Here is a 16,420-nt window from a genome sequence, read left to right as displayed (position 1 = left end):
TCATTTAATCGTCACCGCTCCTCTCACAAGCTGGTATGACGAACTCCATTTCACAGATGGAAAAAAAATGATATTCAGTGGGGTTGAGTAATTTCCCCAAGGTCACACAGCAAGTCCACAGGGTAGCTAAGATTTGAACTTGAAAGCTCTCTGGAGGTGAAGACAGAAACAGTCACCTGTGCGTCCCCAGCACATAGTGCAGCAGAGACCCAACCCGTGTAGAGCGAATGATTGAACAAAGATACCTCCAGCAGCTGCTAGATAGTCACCGAGCTGCATTTTCTGGACGCACAGCGAGAACTACATTTCCCAGCCTCCCTTGCAGCTGGGTGGGTCAGGTGATAAGTTCCAGCCAATGGGATGTGGGCAGGAGTGGCTGGACCCACTTCAGGGACTGGCCCACGGAAACCTTCTGCATAATTCTCACCGTCCCTTTCCCACACATACTCCCAAAGTAAGCGCTCCAGGGCCCCCTGCCCCCTCTTCAGCCCCCCCGCCCCCCACCAGACACCTGCACTCTAACACGAATGCCGCTCCTCCCCCACCAAAGAGGCAGAACTGACCTGGGATGGGACGTTGGGGCTGGCGGTAGCCCTTGCGTCCACACTGAAGTCAAACAGTCCCGGGGGACCCCGTCTGAAGACAATGTCCCCATCCAAACTCAGGGCCTGGGGGAGCCTCAGCTGGAAAGCAACGGTACCATTTACTCTCTCCCAACGGTTGAGAGCTCTGCTCAGGGGCCACCAAGCAGTGTCTGCCCAACCTGGGGATGGGTACCTGGGAGGAATGAGCTCCATTCAGGGCCAGGCGGTGCCAGATTTCCTCACCCTGAGATCGGTCATGGTGCAGACCCCTTAAGTGCAGCACGACGTTCTGGTTGACTTTCAAGGTCGCCTCCACCTCCCTGCTCTTAGCCTGGGTGAGCGAGAACCGGTGGCATTCAGAGACGTGACTTCCCATTTCCCAGGGCCTGCAGAAGCCACCCTGGGAACCCAGCGGTGAGAACAAAGTGGTCCCAAGATATCTAACCACCCACTCACAGGGCAGGGAGTGGGACCAAGTGCACCAGGGTCTTTCCAACAGGGATGGTCAAGTCCGGTGCCCACCGGTAGAGTTTGTGGGGTGGGCCTGAGGGGGCAAACTTGAGGGTCTGTGTCTCATTCCAAAGGAGTGTCCTGGTATTAGTCTGTTTTGTTCACTGGTGTATGCCTCATATTTAACGCAGGACCTGGTGCATAGTAGGTGCTCAATAAATATCTGGAAGAATCCAGAATCACCAGTGATAGCCTGCAACCCCAAGGCCAAAGACAGGCTGGAAAAGACAGAGAGAGAGAGGGAGGTAGGAAGGGAGGGAGGAAGGAGGAGAAGTTGCTACTTCTGCTGGCTTTGAAGACAGAGAAGGAACCACAACCCAAGAACCATGGGTAGCTTTAACAAGTTAGCAAAGACGAGGAAACGGATTCTCTGCTGAAGCTGCGGGAAGTCATGTAACTCCAGCAACACCTGATTTTAGCCAGGTGAAACCCATTTGGGATTTCTCATCTCCAGATCTCCAAGGTAAGAGTGTGCTGTTTTAAGCCACCAAGGGTGTGGTACTTTGTGCGGCAGCCATAGGATCGTACCACCCATGGGGGGATCATCTGTTCACTTAGCAGCTACTAGCCTCTGCCACATGCCAAGCACCAGGGAGCAGGGCGCCATCTGTGCCCATGTGGGTTCACTGAGAAGTTACAAACGCCTTGTCACAGAATTTTATCACTACTGTACAACTTCAGAAGAATACACGACTTTAATTTAGAAACAACAGGGAGCAGGAATAAATAAATTCTTCCAAGAGAAGAAAAGGAAAGCGTGCCATTAAACACAGAGATGGTTTTGAAAAGAACGGGCAGCAGGGGTGCCCGTGGGTGGCTCAGTCGGTTGAGCGACCGACTTCGGCTCAGGTCACGATCTCGTGGTTCGTGGGTTCGAGCCCCGCGTCGGGCTCTGGGCTGACGGCTCGGAGCCTGGAGCCCTTTGCAGATTCTGTGTCTCCCTCTCTCTCTGACCCTCCCCCGTTCATGCTCTGTCTCTCTCTGTCCCAAAAATAAATAAAAAACGTGAAAAAAAAATTAAAAAAAAAAAAAAGATAAACATTAAAGAAGAACGGGCAGCCATACTCAGCTAGATTCAAAGGCTCTGGTCTCCTTGGTTCTCATTTCTTGTTACCAGGTGGGATTTGGGACCCCATGTGTCAGATCTTCTGATTCCTTTTTAATTAGAGGCAGAAATCTGATTTTTACCCCCAAATCTTCCGATGTTCGATGTTGACGACGTTTTAAAACATGTTAAGTGCTAAGCAGGCCAAATAAAACACATCTGGAGGCTGGATCCGGCCCACAGCGCGATTCTGCAATCTCCGGTTTAAACAACCCTGAACACCATGGGGAGGTATTTCTGCAGGTGTTTGGGGTCGTCATTATACCCTCTGTTTCCTGTCAGGAGCTCCAAGGACTTCAGCCTCAAGCCTCTGGCAGCCATCTACAGCCCTGTTTAACTGGTAGGGATGTGGGGCCCCAGAAGGAGAGGTCTCTGTGCTCAATAGCTGGTCCCACTTCACCCTTCAGCAGGCCTCTGTATATCCCGCAAGGGAGAAACCACCACTAAGTTCTTTGTCCAGGGCCTGGCACATAGTAGGTGCTCAATAAATGCTTGCTGGAGAATGGGGTTACCTCCCGGAGCTTCTGCCCTAGAGGGATCAGGAAGGAGTCCGGGATGAGGGCTGAGGGGGCACCCGTCACAACCTCTGCGTTAAGAGATGCGTACTGTCTCCATTTTACAGACAGGAAGATGGGGGTCCAGAGTTGTGGAATCGTTTGCCAAGGGCACGTTGCAAACACGAGTCTCATGCCTAGGAAGACAAATGTGAACACATTCTGAGGCAGGGGTTCAGGAAGCTATGGCCAGAGAGTCAGGCCGGGTTCGTTTTCCGTGTATACGGTTGTGTTTGTCAGTGTGGGCTGCTGTAACAACAATCCCATAGACTAGGTGGTTTAAACAACTGGAACTTATTTCTCCCAGTTCTGGAGGCTGGAAATCTGAGATCAGGGCACGCTGGCCACGTGGCTGTCTCCTCACTGTGCCCTCACGGTGGGGAGGGGGGGTGTCGGGGGGTGGGGGGCGGCCCTCATCTCTTCACGGGGGCTCTACCTCGTGAGCTAACCTCACGCCTCCCAATACCTTCACATTAGGCCTTCAATGTGCAAATCTGGGGGTGGGGGGGGGACACATTCAGTCCATTAGCAAAAGTTTTATCAGAACACAGTTGTGCCTGTTCATTTGTGTTTTCTAGGGTGTTTTTTTTGTGCAACGAGGGGCGGAGACCGTATGGTCTAACACAGGCAAAAAGAGTTACTGTCTGCTCCCTCACAGAAATAGGTGGTCGACCCCTGCTCTGGGTCAGGGACACGACAGACGTTCAATGGCACTGAGGTGACTATTCATTAAGCACTGACGACGTGCCAGGCCCTGAGGCTCTAAAGGTAAATCGAGGTGCACTCTGGAGATACTGCAGGTGTGGTTCCGGGACCACCCCAATGAAGTGATTCTCGCAATGAGCAAGTCAGATAAAATGTTTGCTGTCCCAGTGCACACACAAGTTATGTTGACAGTGCAGTCAACTGAATGTGCACAAAGAGCATCGTGTCTAAAAAACCAATGTATATACCTTAAAGATACCTTATTGCTAAAAATTGCTAACCATCGTCTGAGCCAGTGGTAATCACCGGTCACACATTACTGTAACAAATATAATAATGAAAACGTGGACTGCTGCAAGAGTTACCGAAATGTGACACGGAGACCCGAAGTGAGCAAACGCTGTTGGTAAAACCCCACCAACAGCCCTGCTGGATACAAGGTGGCCACAAACCTTCAATTTGTATTTAAAAAAAAAAAAAGCAAAATCTGCGAAGCGTAATAGAGTGCCATCGGATGAGGTATGCCCGTTAAACAGATACGGTACTAAACACGAGTCTTGCAGACCAGTAGGGGAGAAAGGAATTGGTCAAAGAATCCTATCAAAATAAAACTGAGATCTCCAACAGGAGCCAGAAGCAGAGGTGGGGGGTGGTGCAGGAGGGGTAGCTGGGGGATGGGAGGTGGTCTGGGGTCGCGATAAAGCTTCCCAGAAGACATGACGTATGAGCTGAACCCCCAACAATGAGTAAAGGGATGAAGGTAAAGCTGAAGGAGAGAGGAACAGCTCCAGGCACAGAACATACAAGGGTCCTAGGGCAGGAAAGAGACAGGTGAGGAAGGGAAAGGAGGCAACAAAAGGGAGAGAGTGGTCTCAGGTGGCCTGGAGGGTCAGCGAAACCAGCGGGCAGAGCTGGGGTCTGTGTCCAGAGAGAACGGTGACGAGGGGCATGACTTTAAGCAGCATATTGAAAAGCCCCCTCTGGCAGCCACGCAAGGTAGAAGAATGGGGACAGAGTGGAACAGAAAACCCGGGTAGGAGAGCATTCTGCTCGCCCAGGGCAGAGATGACGGCACTTGGATCGCAGGCCGCTGGGATGCAAGATGCCTGGGGCCTCCGGGGCGTTCTCACTTACGGCGTGCTGACTCCAAGCAGCAGCACAACCCTCCACGTTCCCGGGGACGGCCTTGCTGCTGTACGGGTGGGTCAGGCCCACACACACCTGGGAGGGAAGAGCACACATGTGCGCGCACACACACACACACACGCACACACACACACACACACACACACAAGGACAGGTCAGAAGCAGACAAGGGGCCTCCCCCTGGGCCCAGCCTCCTCTCCAGCTGCACCCCGGAGCCCACTTACGTAGGGGTGTCCTGCCTGGTAGCCCAGGACTATCGTCTGCAGGGTCTCCTCTTGGCCGTTCAGGACCAGCCTGGTTTCCAGGGAGCATCGCTGGTGTGGCCTGTCCGCCGTGAAGGTCTCCTGCAGGAGCAGACTCCGCGGGATGGGCAGAGGCAAGGGGTGCCTGGCGTAGACAGAGGATAATGGGCCAAAGAATGGCTACTAAAACAGCTGGCAGGGGCGGGGGGCCAGGGGTCCCGTGAGCTCAGACGGGACCTGTCGCAAGCTTGCAGAGCAAAGACTGTCACAGAGAGAACATGAGGACATACCCCGGCCCTGAGCATTATAATCTGCCAAATGATACCCATTCCCCGTCTCGCCTCGCCGTCTCGACAACCCAGGGACCGGGGCATGGCAGGGGTCATCCTCGCCCCTTGGCAGCAGAGACCCAAGCACAGGCAGCACCTGGGGTCTGTTACCTTCGCTGACTCCTCTGTGCCTCGGTGTTCCCACCTGTGAAATGGGGGCTAAAATACTAGCCCCCCCCCCCCCCCGCCATGTCACACGGTGGTTGGGACCATTGGACAGAAAGTCTACACAAAGAGTACAGGCTCCCTGAGGGCCAGGACTTCTGTCTTTTTTATTCTCTGTTTTCCAGACACCCAGAAAAGTACATGGCACATAGCAGGTACTCAACAAATAGAAACAAAACAAACGAACGAATGAGATCTATGCAGATAACAGCTGCTGGTACTCTTCTGTTACTGCTGTTTGGACACGAGATGACCAAGGTCACGCAGAGGGTCTGGACATGGCCTGGAGTTCATGAAATCCCCCCTCTTACATCCCCAACCACAAGAGCCACCTTTGCAACCAGCTGTGCCTCCAGGAACTGAAAACATTCCCCAGAACGGCTTTCAGGCTGGGGTGGGGACAGGATTTCTGCTCCCAGGTTTCTTAGCATCCGAATGGAAGGGGGACTAGGGATGCGGGGGCTTCCAAGGGACGCAGATGGCTTGTCTCTGAGCTCCGGGCTCTGTCTGGGCCCCGCAGGCCAGTGTGGACCTCCCAGGAGCACAGCTCACCCTGTCCGCCCCCCCCCCACGCTGCAGAAGCAGAGGCCCGGGAAGACAATGCTCGTAAGGGGAAGGGCCTGCATGTACCTGAGGAGGAAGGTCCCCCGCTTCTGGTACAACCTCCCATCACGCGTCACCTCCTCCAGCTTGCCCTCCAGCTCCAGGCCCTGAGGCTGGCCACTCTTGCTGGTCACCAGAGCCACCAGAGACACGTGGGTCTTCCGAGGCTGCCACAAAGACCAGGCTGATGGGGACAGATGGCCAGCGGGGACCGAGCTCCTTAAACCTCCCGCCCGGGGGTCCAAGGGGCTCCTCCCACTGCCCATCCACTGCCCTGGGTATGGCATCTGACAAGGGCTGCTGAACTGCATGGCAGCCTCACCCTGGATCAGACCGCAACATCGCACGGTATCACCACCATGCCTGCACCTCCCCAGGCGCCCAGCGGGGAAATGAAGTTCTCAGGCTTCTGGCTCCACGAGGCACGGGTCTGTGCCAATATGGCTGGTTTCCATTTACAAACAGAGAAACTGGGCTCAGGGAAGCCCAAGGTCATAGACCAAGCTAGTGGCACTGAGCCCTCTCCCACCCCAGGGGAGAGATCTGAGGTCTCTGAAGAGTGGAGCCTCCAGTAAGGGCTGCCCGGACATACCTGCTCCGTGTGCCTGTAAGCTGCCGTTAAGTTCACCTCCTGCAGGGGGCCCTTCAACCAGCCGTGCAGTATCTTAAGCTCCTGGCTGTTCTCTGCGTGGATCTCACTCTTCAAAGTCGCACTCCACGCTGATTCTACTTCAGTCCGGCTGCGGAAGAGGCTCTGTGCCAAGGCCATCTCCGTGGACACCTACATGGAGGAAGTGGAGGGTGACCCTATGTTCTCCCCTGGGACGCCCTTTCTCCCCATTAGCACTTGGTGAACTCCTACCCATCCTTCAAAACCCCTCCGATACCACCTCTGGGAGGCCTTTCCCGACTGGTCCCGGCAGAATTCGTTGTTTCCCACAGGGTGTTGAGGAAAGAAGGAAAACTTCCCTCCATCTCTCAGCCCTGAACAGAGGGAGAATCTGAGTTGTCGGAGAAGATAACTCCCTTCCCCCTCTCTCCTCTTCAGCTCGGAAAGGTTATATGATCTCACGGGGCCACCATTATCAGCAGGCAGGGTCTCTGTGTCCCAAGGGACACACACATGCGGGTGGCCTTCTTTCCCTGCATCATCGCTGTGGTCTTCAAAGGCCTGGGAAGACGAGGTGTTGTTCTGGCTTGTCCTGGAGCTGGGGGAGGGAGGACACTGTAGCCCCACACACGGCTGTACACCCCAGCCCACGGCCCCCGGCACAGGCCCCACCAGGAATAGCACGGTGTCTGTACCCTACAGGCCACTGTCCGCTGTTCACACAGCTCCAAGCCTCAGAAGAGGGGGTGATGGGGTCAAAACGGGGTTTAGGGATTACTGAACCCACTGCCAAATACTAGAAATCTGTGACCCCTTGTCCCGTAGGTCACTGACCCTCGGGTCTCCCCCCAGAACTATGCCCACTACCCCCCCCCCGCCCCCGCAAACGCCAGATGTCCATTTCAGTGAAAGGCACCTCCTAACCACACACCTGCTCGGCTGGAGCCTTGGGGTCATTTACGTCATGTCTCGCGCTCCCTCCTCCCCACTGACAATCCACCAGCTCATCTGTCAGCTCCAGATTCAAACGTGGCTCTGGCTGCCACGTGTTAGTACCTCCTGAGTCCCCAAGCTTGCCAGTGATGCCTGACTCCTCACGCCTCCATCCTGCTCCCACTCTGCCCCTGACTCAGAGGGGACTGCACTGTCCCCAGATGGGCCCATGGAGCTGCCTCCTTCTGGGTCCAAGTCAGGCCTGGACCTCCTGCTGGGTCCACCCATCATCCCAACACGGGGAGGGGATGGATGTGCCCGGCTCCCTCGTGGGACACCCAGGGCATCTTCCACTGACTGGGTTTCTTTCAAATCTTTTGGCTTCTGAGATCAAACAGGTGCACAGAAGCATACTTAATTACATCCAGCAGCTGGTACAAAAGTCACCTACGACCTTGAAGGAGTTTTTATTCTGGTTTTCGGCAAAAGCCTGAGGTCTGCTTGTTGCCGAGTTACCCTCCAACCTGCCTTCCTATTTTTATCAGCTGCTAAGCAAGAATATGGGAAAGTGAGGGGTGCCCGCGTGGCTAGCTCGCTGAGCATCCGATCTCAGAGTCTGTGAGTTTGAGCCCCGCACTGGGCTCATTTGTTAGCACAGAGCCTGCTTTGGGTCCTCTGGCCCCCTCTCTCTGCCCCCTCCCTCAAAATCAATCATTAAAAAAAAAAGAATATGGGAAATCGAGATGGGATGGGGGAATGGGGTGGTCCCCTCTCCCAAATTCACTTAGCGACTAATTCTCAAGACTGTACACATTGGGTCATCCAAACCGCCCACATCTGTGACCTGATCTCAGGTCTGCGTGTTCTCCCTCTGCGTGGGAGACTTTCTACATGGCAGGGAACCAGGCTCCTGGGCCCAGAGTCCACCTGCGGGAGGGGAGCAGGGGGTGTGGCTGGGCTTGCGCACCCGGAGGTAAGTGGTAGTCGGGGTGTAGATGTGGATCTTGCCCTCCCTGTCGCGGCCCCGACGCCTGCAGGCCACTTTTATCACCAGGTTCTTGAGGGTCCGAGCTTTGCCCAGCGTCAGCTCCAGAACAGCCTGGAAAGTGGGTCGGTGGGGCCAGTACAGCCTGTGAGCCATCGAGACCATCGGCCAGGGACTATCCAGGTTCAAGGCTCCTGCAAGAAGTAAACAGACAGAAGTTGGACACCCAGTATGAAAAGAGCTACTGGCAGGCTTCGAGAGGTGCCTCATCACATCCACTATGGGCAGGTTTCGCAACTGGGAATGGGTGAGAAGGGGCAGAAGGGAACTTTGCAGAAAGCTGGTGATGCTCTGAATCTTGCAGGGGCTACACAGGTGTGTGCACCTGTCAAAACTCATTAAGTGGCACCCTGGAGAGGTGTGCATTCCCCTCTAGTTAATACCGCACATACTGGAATACTTAGGAGTGGAATGTATGGATGTCCCCAGGTCACTTAGAACTGCACCGACGAATAACCTGGAAGTGGTAAGGGGACGGATATGTGATAACACAAGGGGAATAAAAATGGAATCGTAGAATCTGGGTTAAGGGTACGTTGGTATCGATGATACAATCCACGGTACTTTTCCGTAGGTTGGAAGTTTTGTCACAGTGACATGTTGGGCAAAAGGTATATATGCAGATGGGCACCTGGGTGGTTCAGTTGGTTGAGCGTCTGACTCTTGATTTTAGCCCAGGTCATGATCTCGTGGTCGGGAGACTGATGCTGACAGCCTGCTTGGGATTCTCTTTCTCTCTCTCTGCCCCTCCCCTCCTCAAAATAAATAAATAAACATTAAAAAGAAAAAGAAAGGTCCACAGATACAGGTCCCAGGGCTCCCCATCCAAATGCTCAACACGGAAGCTTCCCAGTCAACAAGTGCACCCCCAAACCTCCAAACACATGTAGAACTCCTTCCAGAGTAGTTCTGAGTGGTCAATTCTTAAACATAAGCACACACCTAAGCCTTGCCTGGCATTCGAGGAAAGCCACTCATAGAAATTCAGAAAACAAAAGTTAAAAGAAACTCAGAGAGAACAAATCAAAGACCCCAAATTCTCTTAGGTCTCAGAAAGGACCTGTGTCCAAAGGAGTTGTGTCTGTGAGCAAAACACTCTAAGAAGAGAGCTCCCAGGAACAACAACAACAACAACAACAACAACAACAACAACAACAACAAAAAGCTCTAGAAAACAGAAGAGCCAAAATTTAAACGTAGTCGAAGGGGTGGCAGAACTTGAGGAAATAGGTCATCAAAACAGAACAGAAAGATAAACAAAAGGAACAAAGGAAAGCAAAGAAAGAAAATTAGAACCTCTGTTTCTGGAGCCTATCTGACCAGAACACAGAGGGAAGGAGAGTATCAAAGGAACTGTACAAGAAAACTACCAGACCTGAAGGACACTTCCAAGTTGAAAGGGTCTACACAAAGTGCCCAATACAATGGATGAAAGAAGATGCATGTCAGGGCACATCATAAGATCTGAAGATGCTGAGAATACAGAGACATTCCAAAAAGCTTCCAGAGAGTAAGGAAGTGGTCACATACAAAGGCCGATGGACCAAAAATAGTATCTCAACTGTATGAAAGGACAGTAGAGCAAAGTCCTCAAAATCCCAAGGGGAGAACGAAAATTCTCTACTCAGCCAAGTTACCCAGGTAGAATGAAGCCAGTTTAAACATTGGGGGAGCAAAACATTTACATCCTATTATGAGATGAACTGTGTCTCTCAAAAATATACCAAATCTCACCCCCTCAGTGTATCTCACAACATGACCTTATTTGGGAGTGAGGTCATCACAAATGTAAGTAGTTATGATGAGGTCACACTAGAGTAGGGCGGGCCCTAAAACCAATAGGACTGGTGTTCTTGTAAGAGGAGGGAAGTCTGAACCCAGGCATACACACCAGGAGAAAGCAATGTGACAACAGAGACAGAGATGAGAGCAGTGTGGCTGCAAGCCAACAAACTCCAAGTAGTGATGGCCACCACCACAAGCTAGGAAGAGTCAGGGAAGGATTCTACCCAGGGTCACAGAGGAAGCATGGCCCTGACAACACCTTGAATGCAGAATTCTAGTTTCCAGAACTGGTGAGAGAATTCATCCCTGTTCTTTTAAGCCGCTCAGTTTGTGGTCATTTGTTAAAGCAGCTTTAGGAATCTAATACCTCTCTCAGGAAGATACTGGAAGATGTGCTCCATCAAAACAAAAGAGTAAATCAAGAAAAAAGAGGACATAAGTGCAAGAAACAGGGCTGTGACCCAGAGAAGTAGAAAGAATTCTCAGAATGATGGGGAAGGGACACCCCAGAACCACAGCTGTGCAACTGGTCTACATTGGAGAGGGACAGTGGTTCCAAGAAGAAGGTCTCCAAGAAAAATATGGGAACTAATTGAAGCTGATGCATAATCTCATGTGTTTGGCCATCTGGAGAAGAGTTTTGCACTTATGCTTGAAAAACTGGGGATAATTAGTAAGAGGAAAATAGGAAACTAACCAAACAGGGGGAAAGCCCATTATAACTCCAGGAAAAACAAAAAGTCAGCTTTATGTCTCAGCTAAGAAGGATATTTATAGAGTCACAATTAAATAAACAGTGGATATTCACAGACCAACTCTTTTAGGGGGACAAAGAAAAACAGATATTCGAAAAAGTCTGGTTAAAGAGTTACATTATCATCTTGTCTGGTAAAAAATATATGAAGAATGTCTAAAATAGAAAAATCAAGAAATAGCAGTATAATTATATTATTTTAAGAGCTGAAGAGTTTAATAAGAAACAGATAAAGGAATTTATAATGGTTGCTGTATTAAGTAAAACTCTGGATAGAAAGATATGAAGCAGACAATTACAATAATTGTTATAAACTAGCTTTTTAGTTTAGGGATGCCTGGGTGGCTCAGTTGGTTAAGCGTCCAACTTTGGCTCAGGTCATGATCTCCTGGTTTGTGGGTTCGAGCCCCACTTCAGGCTATGTGCTGACAGCTCCGAGCCTGGAGCCTGCTTCAGATTTTTTGTCTCTCTCTTTTTCTGCCCCTCCCTCACGTGCATGCGCACTCTCTCTTGCTCTCTCTCTCAAAAACAAACATTAAAAAGATCTTTAAAAAAAATTTAAAGAAATATTTCAAGTACATACGTCAGTAGAGAACATCATCTGATGGGCCCCTATGTAATACTCACCCACCTTCAACAATTACCAACTCAAAGTTTCTACTTTACTTTTCAAACTATGTATGACTACAATAAGAATAAAATTAATTCAAGGATAAACCATGGTAAATCCAGTTTTTCAAGGCGAGACAGTGTTCCAGGGAGCAGCAACAGCATGTGCAAAGGCTCTGAGGTCTCTGGGGGAACAGAAAAAAAGCCAGGGGGACTGCAGGGTAACGGACAACAGGTGAAGCGGGGCGGGGTGAAACTGGATAATTAGTATATCAATCTTGACATCCAGGCAAACAAAAAGGAAAGGTATTCCAGGTAAGGGGCATAGCCCGAGCAGAGACCTGGGGGCCAGAAATCTCAACCGCTAGCCAGAGCCTCCCTAAATGACACTCACCTTCCCATTTCCACAGGGTAGCTCTAGAGGTGTCTTTCCACTGCAAGCCGGCAGCAAAGGGCAGCTGTCCGTTGTCCTGAACCTTCAGGTGTGTGCTGCTCTCCACGTGGGGCTGCCGAAGGCTCAAGCGGTACAGCTGTGTACGGTAATCCACCTGCCTCTCAGGCACCTGGAGCGCAAACTGGAGAAGACCCACCGTCAACATGCTGGTCAGAGCACTCCACTCCCAACCTCCAACATTCCCCTGGCTCACCGGGACAGCCACGGGTCGGCCTGAGTTCCCCAGTTATCAGGAACTGCCCAGCCCAGGCCACCCCTAAGGAAACCCTGTACCCATCAGCAGTCACTCCCCACTGCCCCTGGAAACCATTAATCCAATTTCTGTTCCCATGGATTTGCCTATTGTGGACATTTTGTATCCGTGGAATCATATAATATATGGCCTTTAGTTTCCGGCTTGTTTTATTTAGCATGACAGTTTCAAGATTCACCCATGTTGCATTGTAGCATGTATCAGAACTTTATTCCTTTTTATTGCTGAACAATATTCTTTTTTTTTTTTCGTTTTTTTAATGTTTATTTTTTTTCATGTTTATTCATTTTTGAAAGACAGAGAGAGACAGAGCACAAGCAGAGGTGGGGCGGAGAGAGAGGGGGACACAGAATCCGAAGCAGGCTCCAGGCTCCGAGCTGTCAGCACAGAGCCCAATGTGGGACTCGAACTCACAGACTGTAAGATCATGACCTGAGCCGAAGTCGGACGCTCAACCGACTGAGCCACCCAGGCACCCCTATGTTTATTTATTTTTTGAGGGAGAGAGAGAGAGGGAAAGAGTGTAAGCAAGGGAGGAGCAGAGAGAGAGGGAGACAGAGAATCAGAAGCAGGCTCCAGGCTCGGAGATGTCAGCATAGAGCCTGACGCGGGGCTCAAACTCACGGACCGTGAGATCATGATCTGAGCTGAAGTTAGGCCCTTAATCTACGGAGCCACCCAGGCACTGCGGGAGCCTTGCCATGTTAACATTCATTTTTCAATCCAGGAACATGGGATGTCTCCCCATTTATTTCAGTTTCTTTAATTTCTTTCAACAACATTCTGTGGTTTTCAGAGTATTAGTTTTACATTCTGTTGTTACTTTTATGCTGAAGTATTCACCTTTTCTGACACTATTACATAAGGAATTATTTCCTTAATTTCATTTTCAGGGTTTTCATCGCTAGTGTAGCAAAACACAACTGACTTTTGTATATTTATCTTGTCTCCTGCAACTCTGAGGAACTCATGTATTAGCTTTAATAGATTTTTTTTTGTGTGGATTCACTAGGGTCTTCTACAGAGGACATAATGTCATCTGCAAACAGAAATAGTTTTACTTCTTCCTTTCTGATCTGGACATCTTTTATTTTTCTTGCCTCACTGCCCTGGCTAAAGCCTCCAGTTCAATGTTGAATAGAAGTGGTGAGAGCAGACATTCTGTCTTGTTCCTGATCTTAGAGGGAAAGCATATAGTCTTTCACCATCAAGTATGATGTTGGCTGTGGATGTTTCATAGATGGCCTTTGTCAGGTTGAGGAAGTACTCTTCCATTGCTCATCTGTTGGGTGTTTTTACCATGAAAGGATATGGGGATTTGCCCAATACTTTTTTCTGCTTCTACTGATCATCTCATCTTCTACCGATGCATCCTTTATCAATATGGTTTATTACCTTGATTTTCCAATGTGAAACCAACCTTGCGTGCCTGGGATACAACCCGTTTGGCTGTGCTATGTAATTCTATTTATATAGTGCTGAATTTGGCTTGCTAGTACCTTCTTGAGGATTTTGCATCTATATTTATAAGAGGTCTTTGGTTTTTCTTTTCTCCTGAGGTCTCGGTCTGGTTTGGGCACCAGGATGATACTGGCCTCAGAGAACAGCCCGGGAAATGATTTCTCCTCTTGACTCATCATTCAGTAAATTATTTTACAGTAAATTAATTCTGGCACAATCCAGTCCAGCCAAGAGGCTACGAGCCTAAGGTTTGCAATGAGACATCCTGGAGTTTCTATTTCAATTCCACCACATGGTAGACCTGTGGCCAGGGACACCTCAGACCAGCGTGTTGACACAATTTCCGTTCCAAAGAATGAGGACAGATAGTGGTTACTTCACTGGGCTTAAATGAGATGCTACCAACAACACAGGTGACGTGTGGCCTGGTAATAATAAATGGCTCATGACTACTCCCTCTGTCCTTCCCTCTTCTGTTCCCTGTCAGCGTCTTAAGAATAAATGGTATCTTGGGGCGCCTGGGTGGCTCAGTCGGTTGACTGTCCGACTTCGGCTGATGTCACGGTTCGTGAGTTCGAGCCTCACGTCAGGCTCTGTGCTGACAGCTCGGAGCCCGGACCCTGCTTCGGATTCTGTGTCTCCCTCTCTCTCTGCCCCTCCCCTGCTTGCACTCTCTCTCAAAAATAAAGATTAAAAAAATTAAAAAAAAAAAAGAATAAATAGCATCTTATTCATACTTGTCCCCCCAGAACCTAGCAGGATGTCCGCCATATTCAGAAGCCTGCAGAAACACCGCCCAGCTTTCATGTCTTTCCCAAAACCCTGGGGGCCAGATGCTTTCCAGAAAGAAGATGTTTCACAATTTAGAAAAGTAACGTAATGCATGTACTACAGTCGTGGAAAGAGCTGTCAATCACGTCAGAGTTCTAATTTTTTCAAATGTTCAACAATATAAAAGAGCCATCTGCAGTAGAATAAATACAGAAAAGATGGTGCTCAGCCTTCCTGAGCAACCAGGGAAATGCAAATTCAAACTACGAGATATCCTTTCCACCCATATCAGCAATATTTTTCCAGTGGTAAAAGTCACATATGGGTGAAAGGAAATTGCTCCTCTTGGACGTGGCTGGAGGGGTGGGGGATTGATTCGAGCATTTTAGAGGGCAAACTGTCAAAAGGCAGCCAGTTAAAAATATACAAATCCCAGTGGTGCATTATGACCTGCGTCCCAGAGATACACACATGCCCAGGGAGGCATGCCCAAGGATGTTCAGACTCGCTCTGCTAGAAACCACAAGAGTTACATGGCCGAATAAGATACAATACAGCAGCATAGGGAACATGATGAACGTGTTTAAAAGAATGGATCAGATGTCTACAAAGTAACAAGAAATTCCTCCTACAGGGTAGCTGAAGGTCTCACAAAGCAAGACTCACCAAACAAAACTAAATGCTTGTGACAGGCCCACAGAGTAAACAACAGAAAGAGATCTCCTTTCCAGCGCCCAGGAATATAACTGCTGTTCCTTCTAGAAGGGGCCAGGATGGAAGAAAGAACTAAGAACGAAGTTTTAGCTTCATTCTGAATGTTACTTTTTTTTTTTTCACAAGGGGAATTTATTCACAGAGTGTTGGTATATATAAAAGCAATTTATTTATTTATTTATTTATTTTTTTTTTTTATTTTTGGGACAGAGAGAGACAGAGCATGAACGGGGGAGGGGCAGAGAGAGAGGGAGACACAGAATCGGAAACAGGCTCCAGGCTCCGAGCCAACAGCCCAGAGCCTGACGCGGGGCTCGAACTCACGGACCGCGAGATCGTGACCTGGCTGAAGTCGGACGCTTAACCGACTGCGCCACCCAGGCGCCCCTATAAAAGCAATTTAATACTTGGGAATAAAGTTAATCAAGAAGACCAAAGACTTGTACACTGGAAATCACAAAATGTTGGTGGAAGGAGTTAGAGAAGATATAAATACATGGAGAGACAACCAGTCTTCACGAATACAACCCAGAGCAACCTATAGGTGTAACTCAATCCCCATCAAGAAGTGTAATCACATTTTGGTGTGTGTTTGGCAGAAACAGAAAAAGCCATTCTAAAATTCATATGGAATCTCAAGGTACCCCAAACAGTCCAAACAGTCTTGAAAAAGCAGCGCGAGGTTGGAGGCCTCACAAAGCTACGGTAATCAAAACAGTATGGCAGACAGAAAGGCAGCGACATACAGACCAGTGGACCAGAATGGCGCGCCCAGAAGTCAACTCTCACATTTGTGGTCACGTGATTTCCAACAAGCACAGTGAGCCCAGTCGGTGGGGGGAAAATCCCAGTCTGTTCAACACTCCGGGGCTGGGACCTCTGGCTATCCACACGCAAAAGAACACAACGGGACGCTTACCTTACATCACACACGAAAGTTAATTCAAAAGGGATCAAACACCCAGTTGACAGCTTAAACTAGAAGATCCCTAGAAGAAAGCATCAAGGAGAAACGACATTACATTTGGCGAGAATTTCTTGGCTAGGACCCCCAAAGCACAGGCCAGGAAAGTAAAAAGAGATCAATT

At 49.7% G+C, this 16,420-nt stretch overlaps 1 protein-coding gene across 1 annotated transcript in view; it reads right to left on the bottom strand.

The window, feature by feature from the left end:
• Positions 1-16,420, bottom strand: part of LOC131500959 (uncharacterized) — a 139,641-nt gene that overhangs the window by 74,042 nt on the left and 49,179 nt on the right. The window contains 8 exon segments of the mRNA XM_058710564.1: positions 564-683; positions 778-915; positions 4,593-4,679; positions 4,829-4,991; positions 5,971-6,110; positions 6,536-6,724; positions 8,454-8,665; positions 12,074-12,254. Of these exon segments, the coding sequence (XP_058566547.1) occupies positions 564-683; positions 778-915; positions 4,593-4,679; positions 4,829-4,991; positions 5,971-6,110; positions 6,536-6,724; positions 8,454-8,665; positions 12,074-12,254 (1,230 nt within the window).

This window comes from Neofelis nebulosa, chromosome 18 (assembly GCF_028018385.1).
Source record: "Neofelis nebulosa isolate mNeoNeb1 chromosome 18, mNeoNeb1.pri, whole genome shotgun sequence".
NCBI classification, from domain to species: Eukaryota; Metazoa; Chordata; class Mammalia; order Carnivora; family Felidae; genus Neofelis; species Neofelis nebulosa.
Note: the sequence above shows the minus strand (reverse complement) of the source record. Positions and strands in the feature narration are given on the sequence as shown.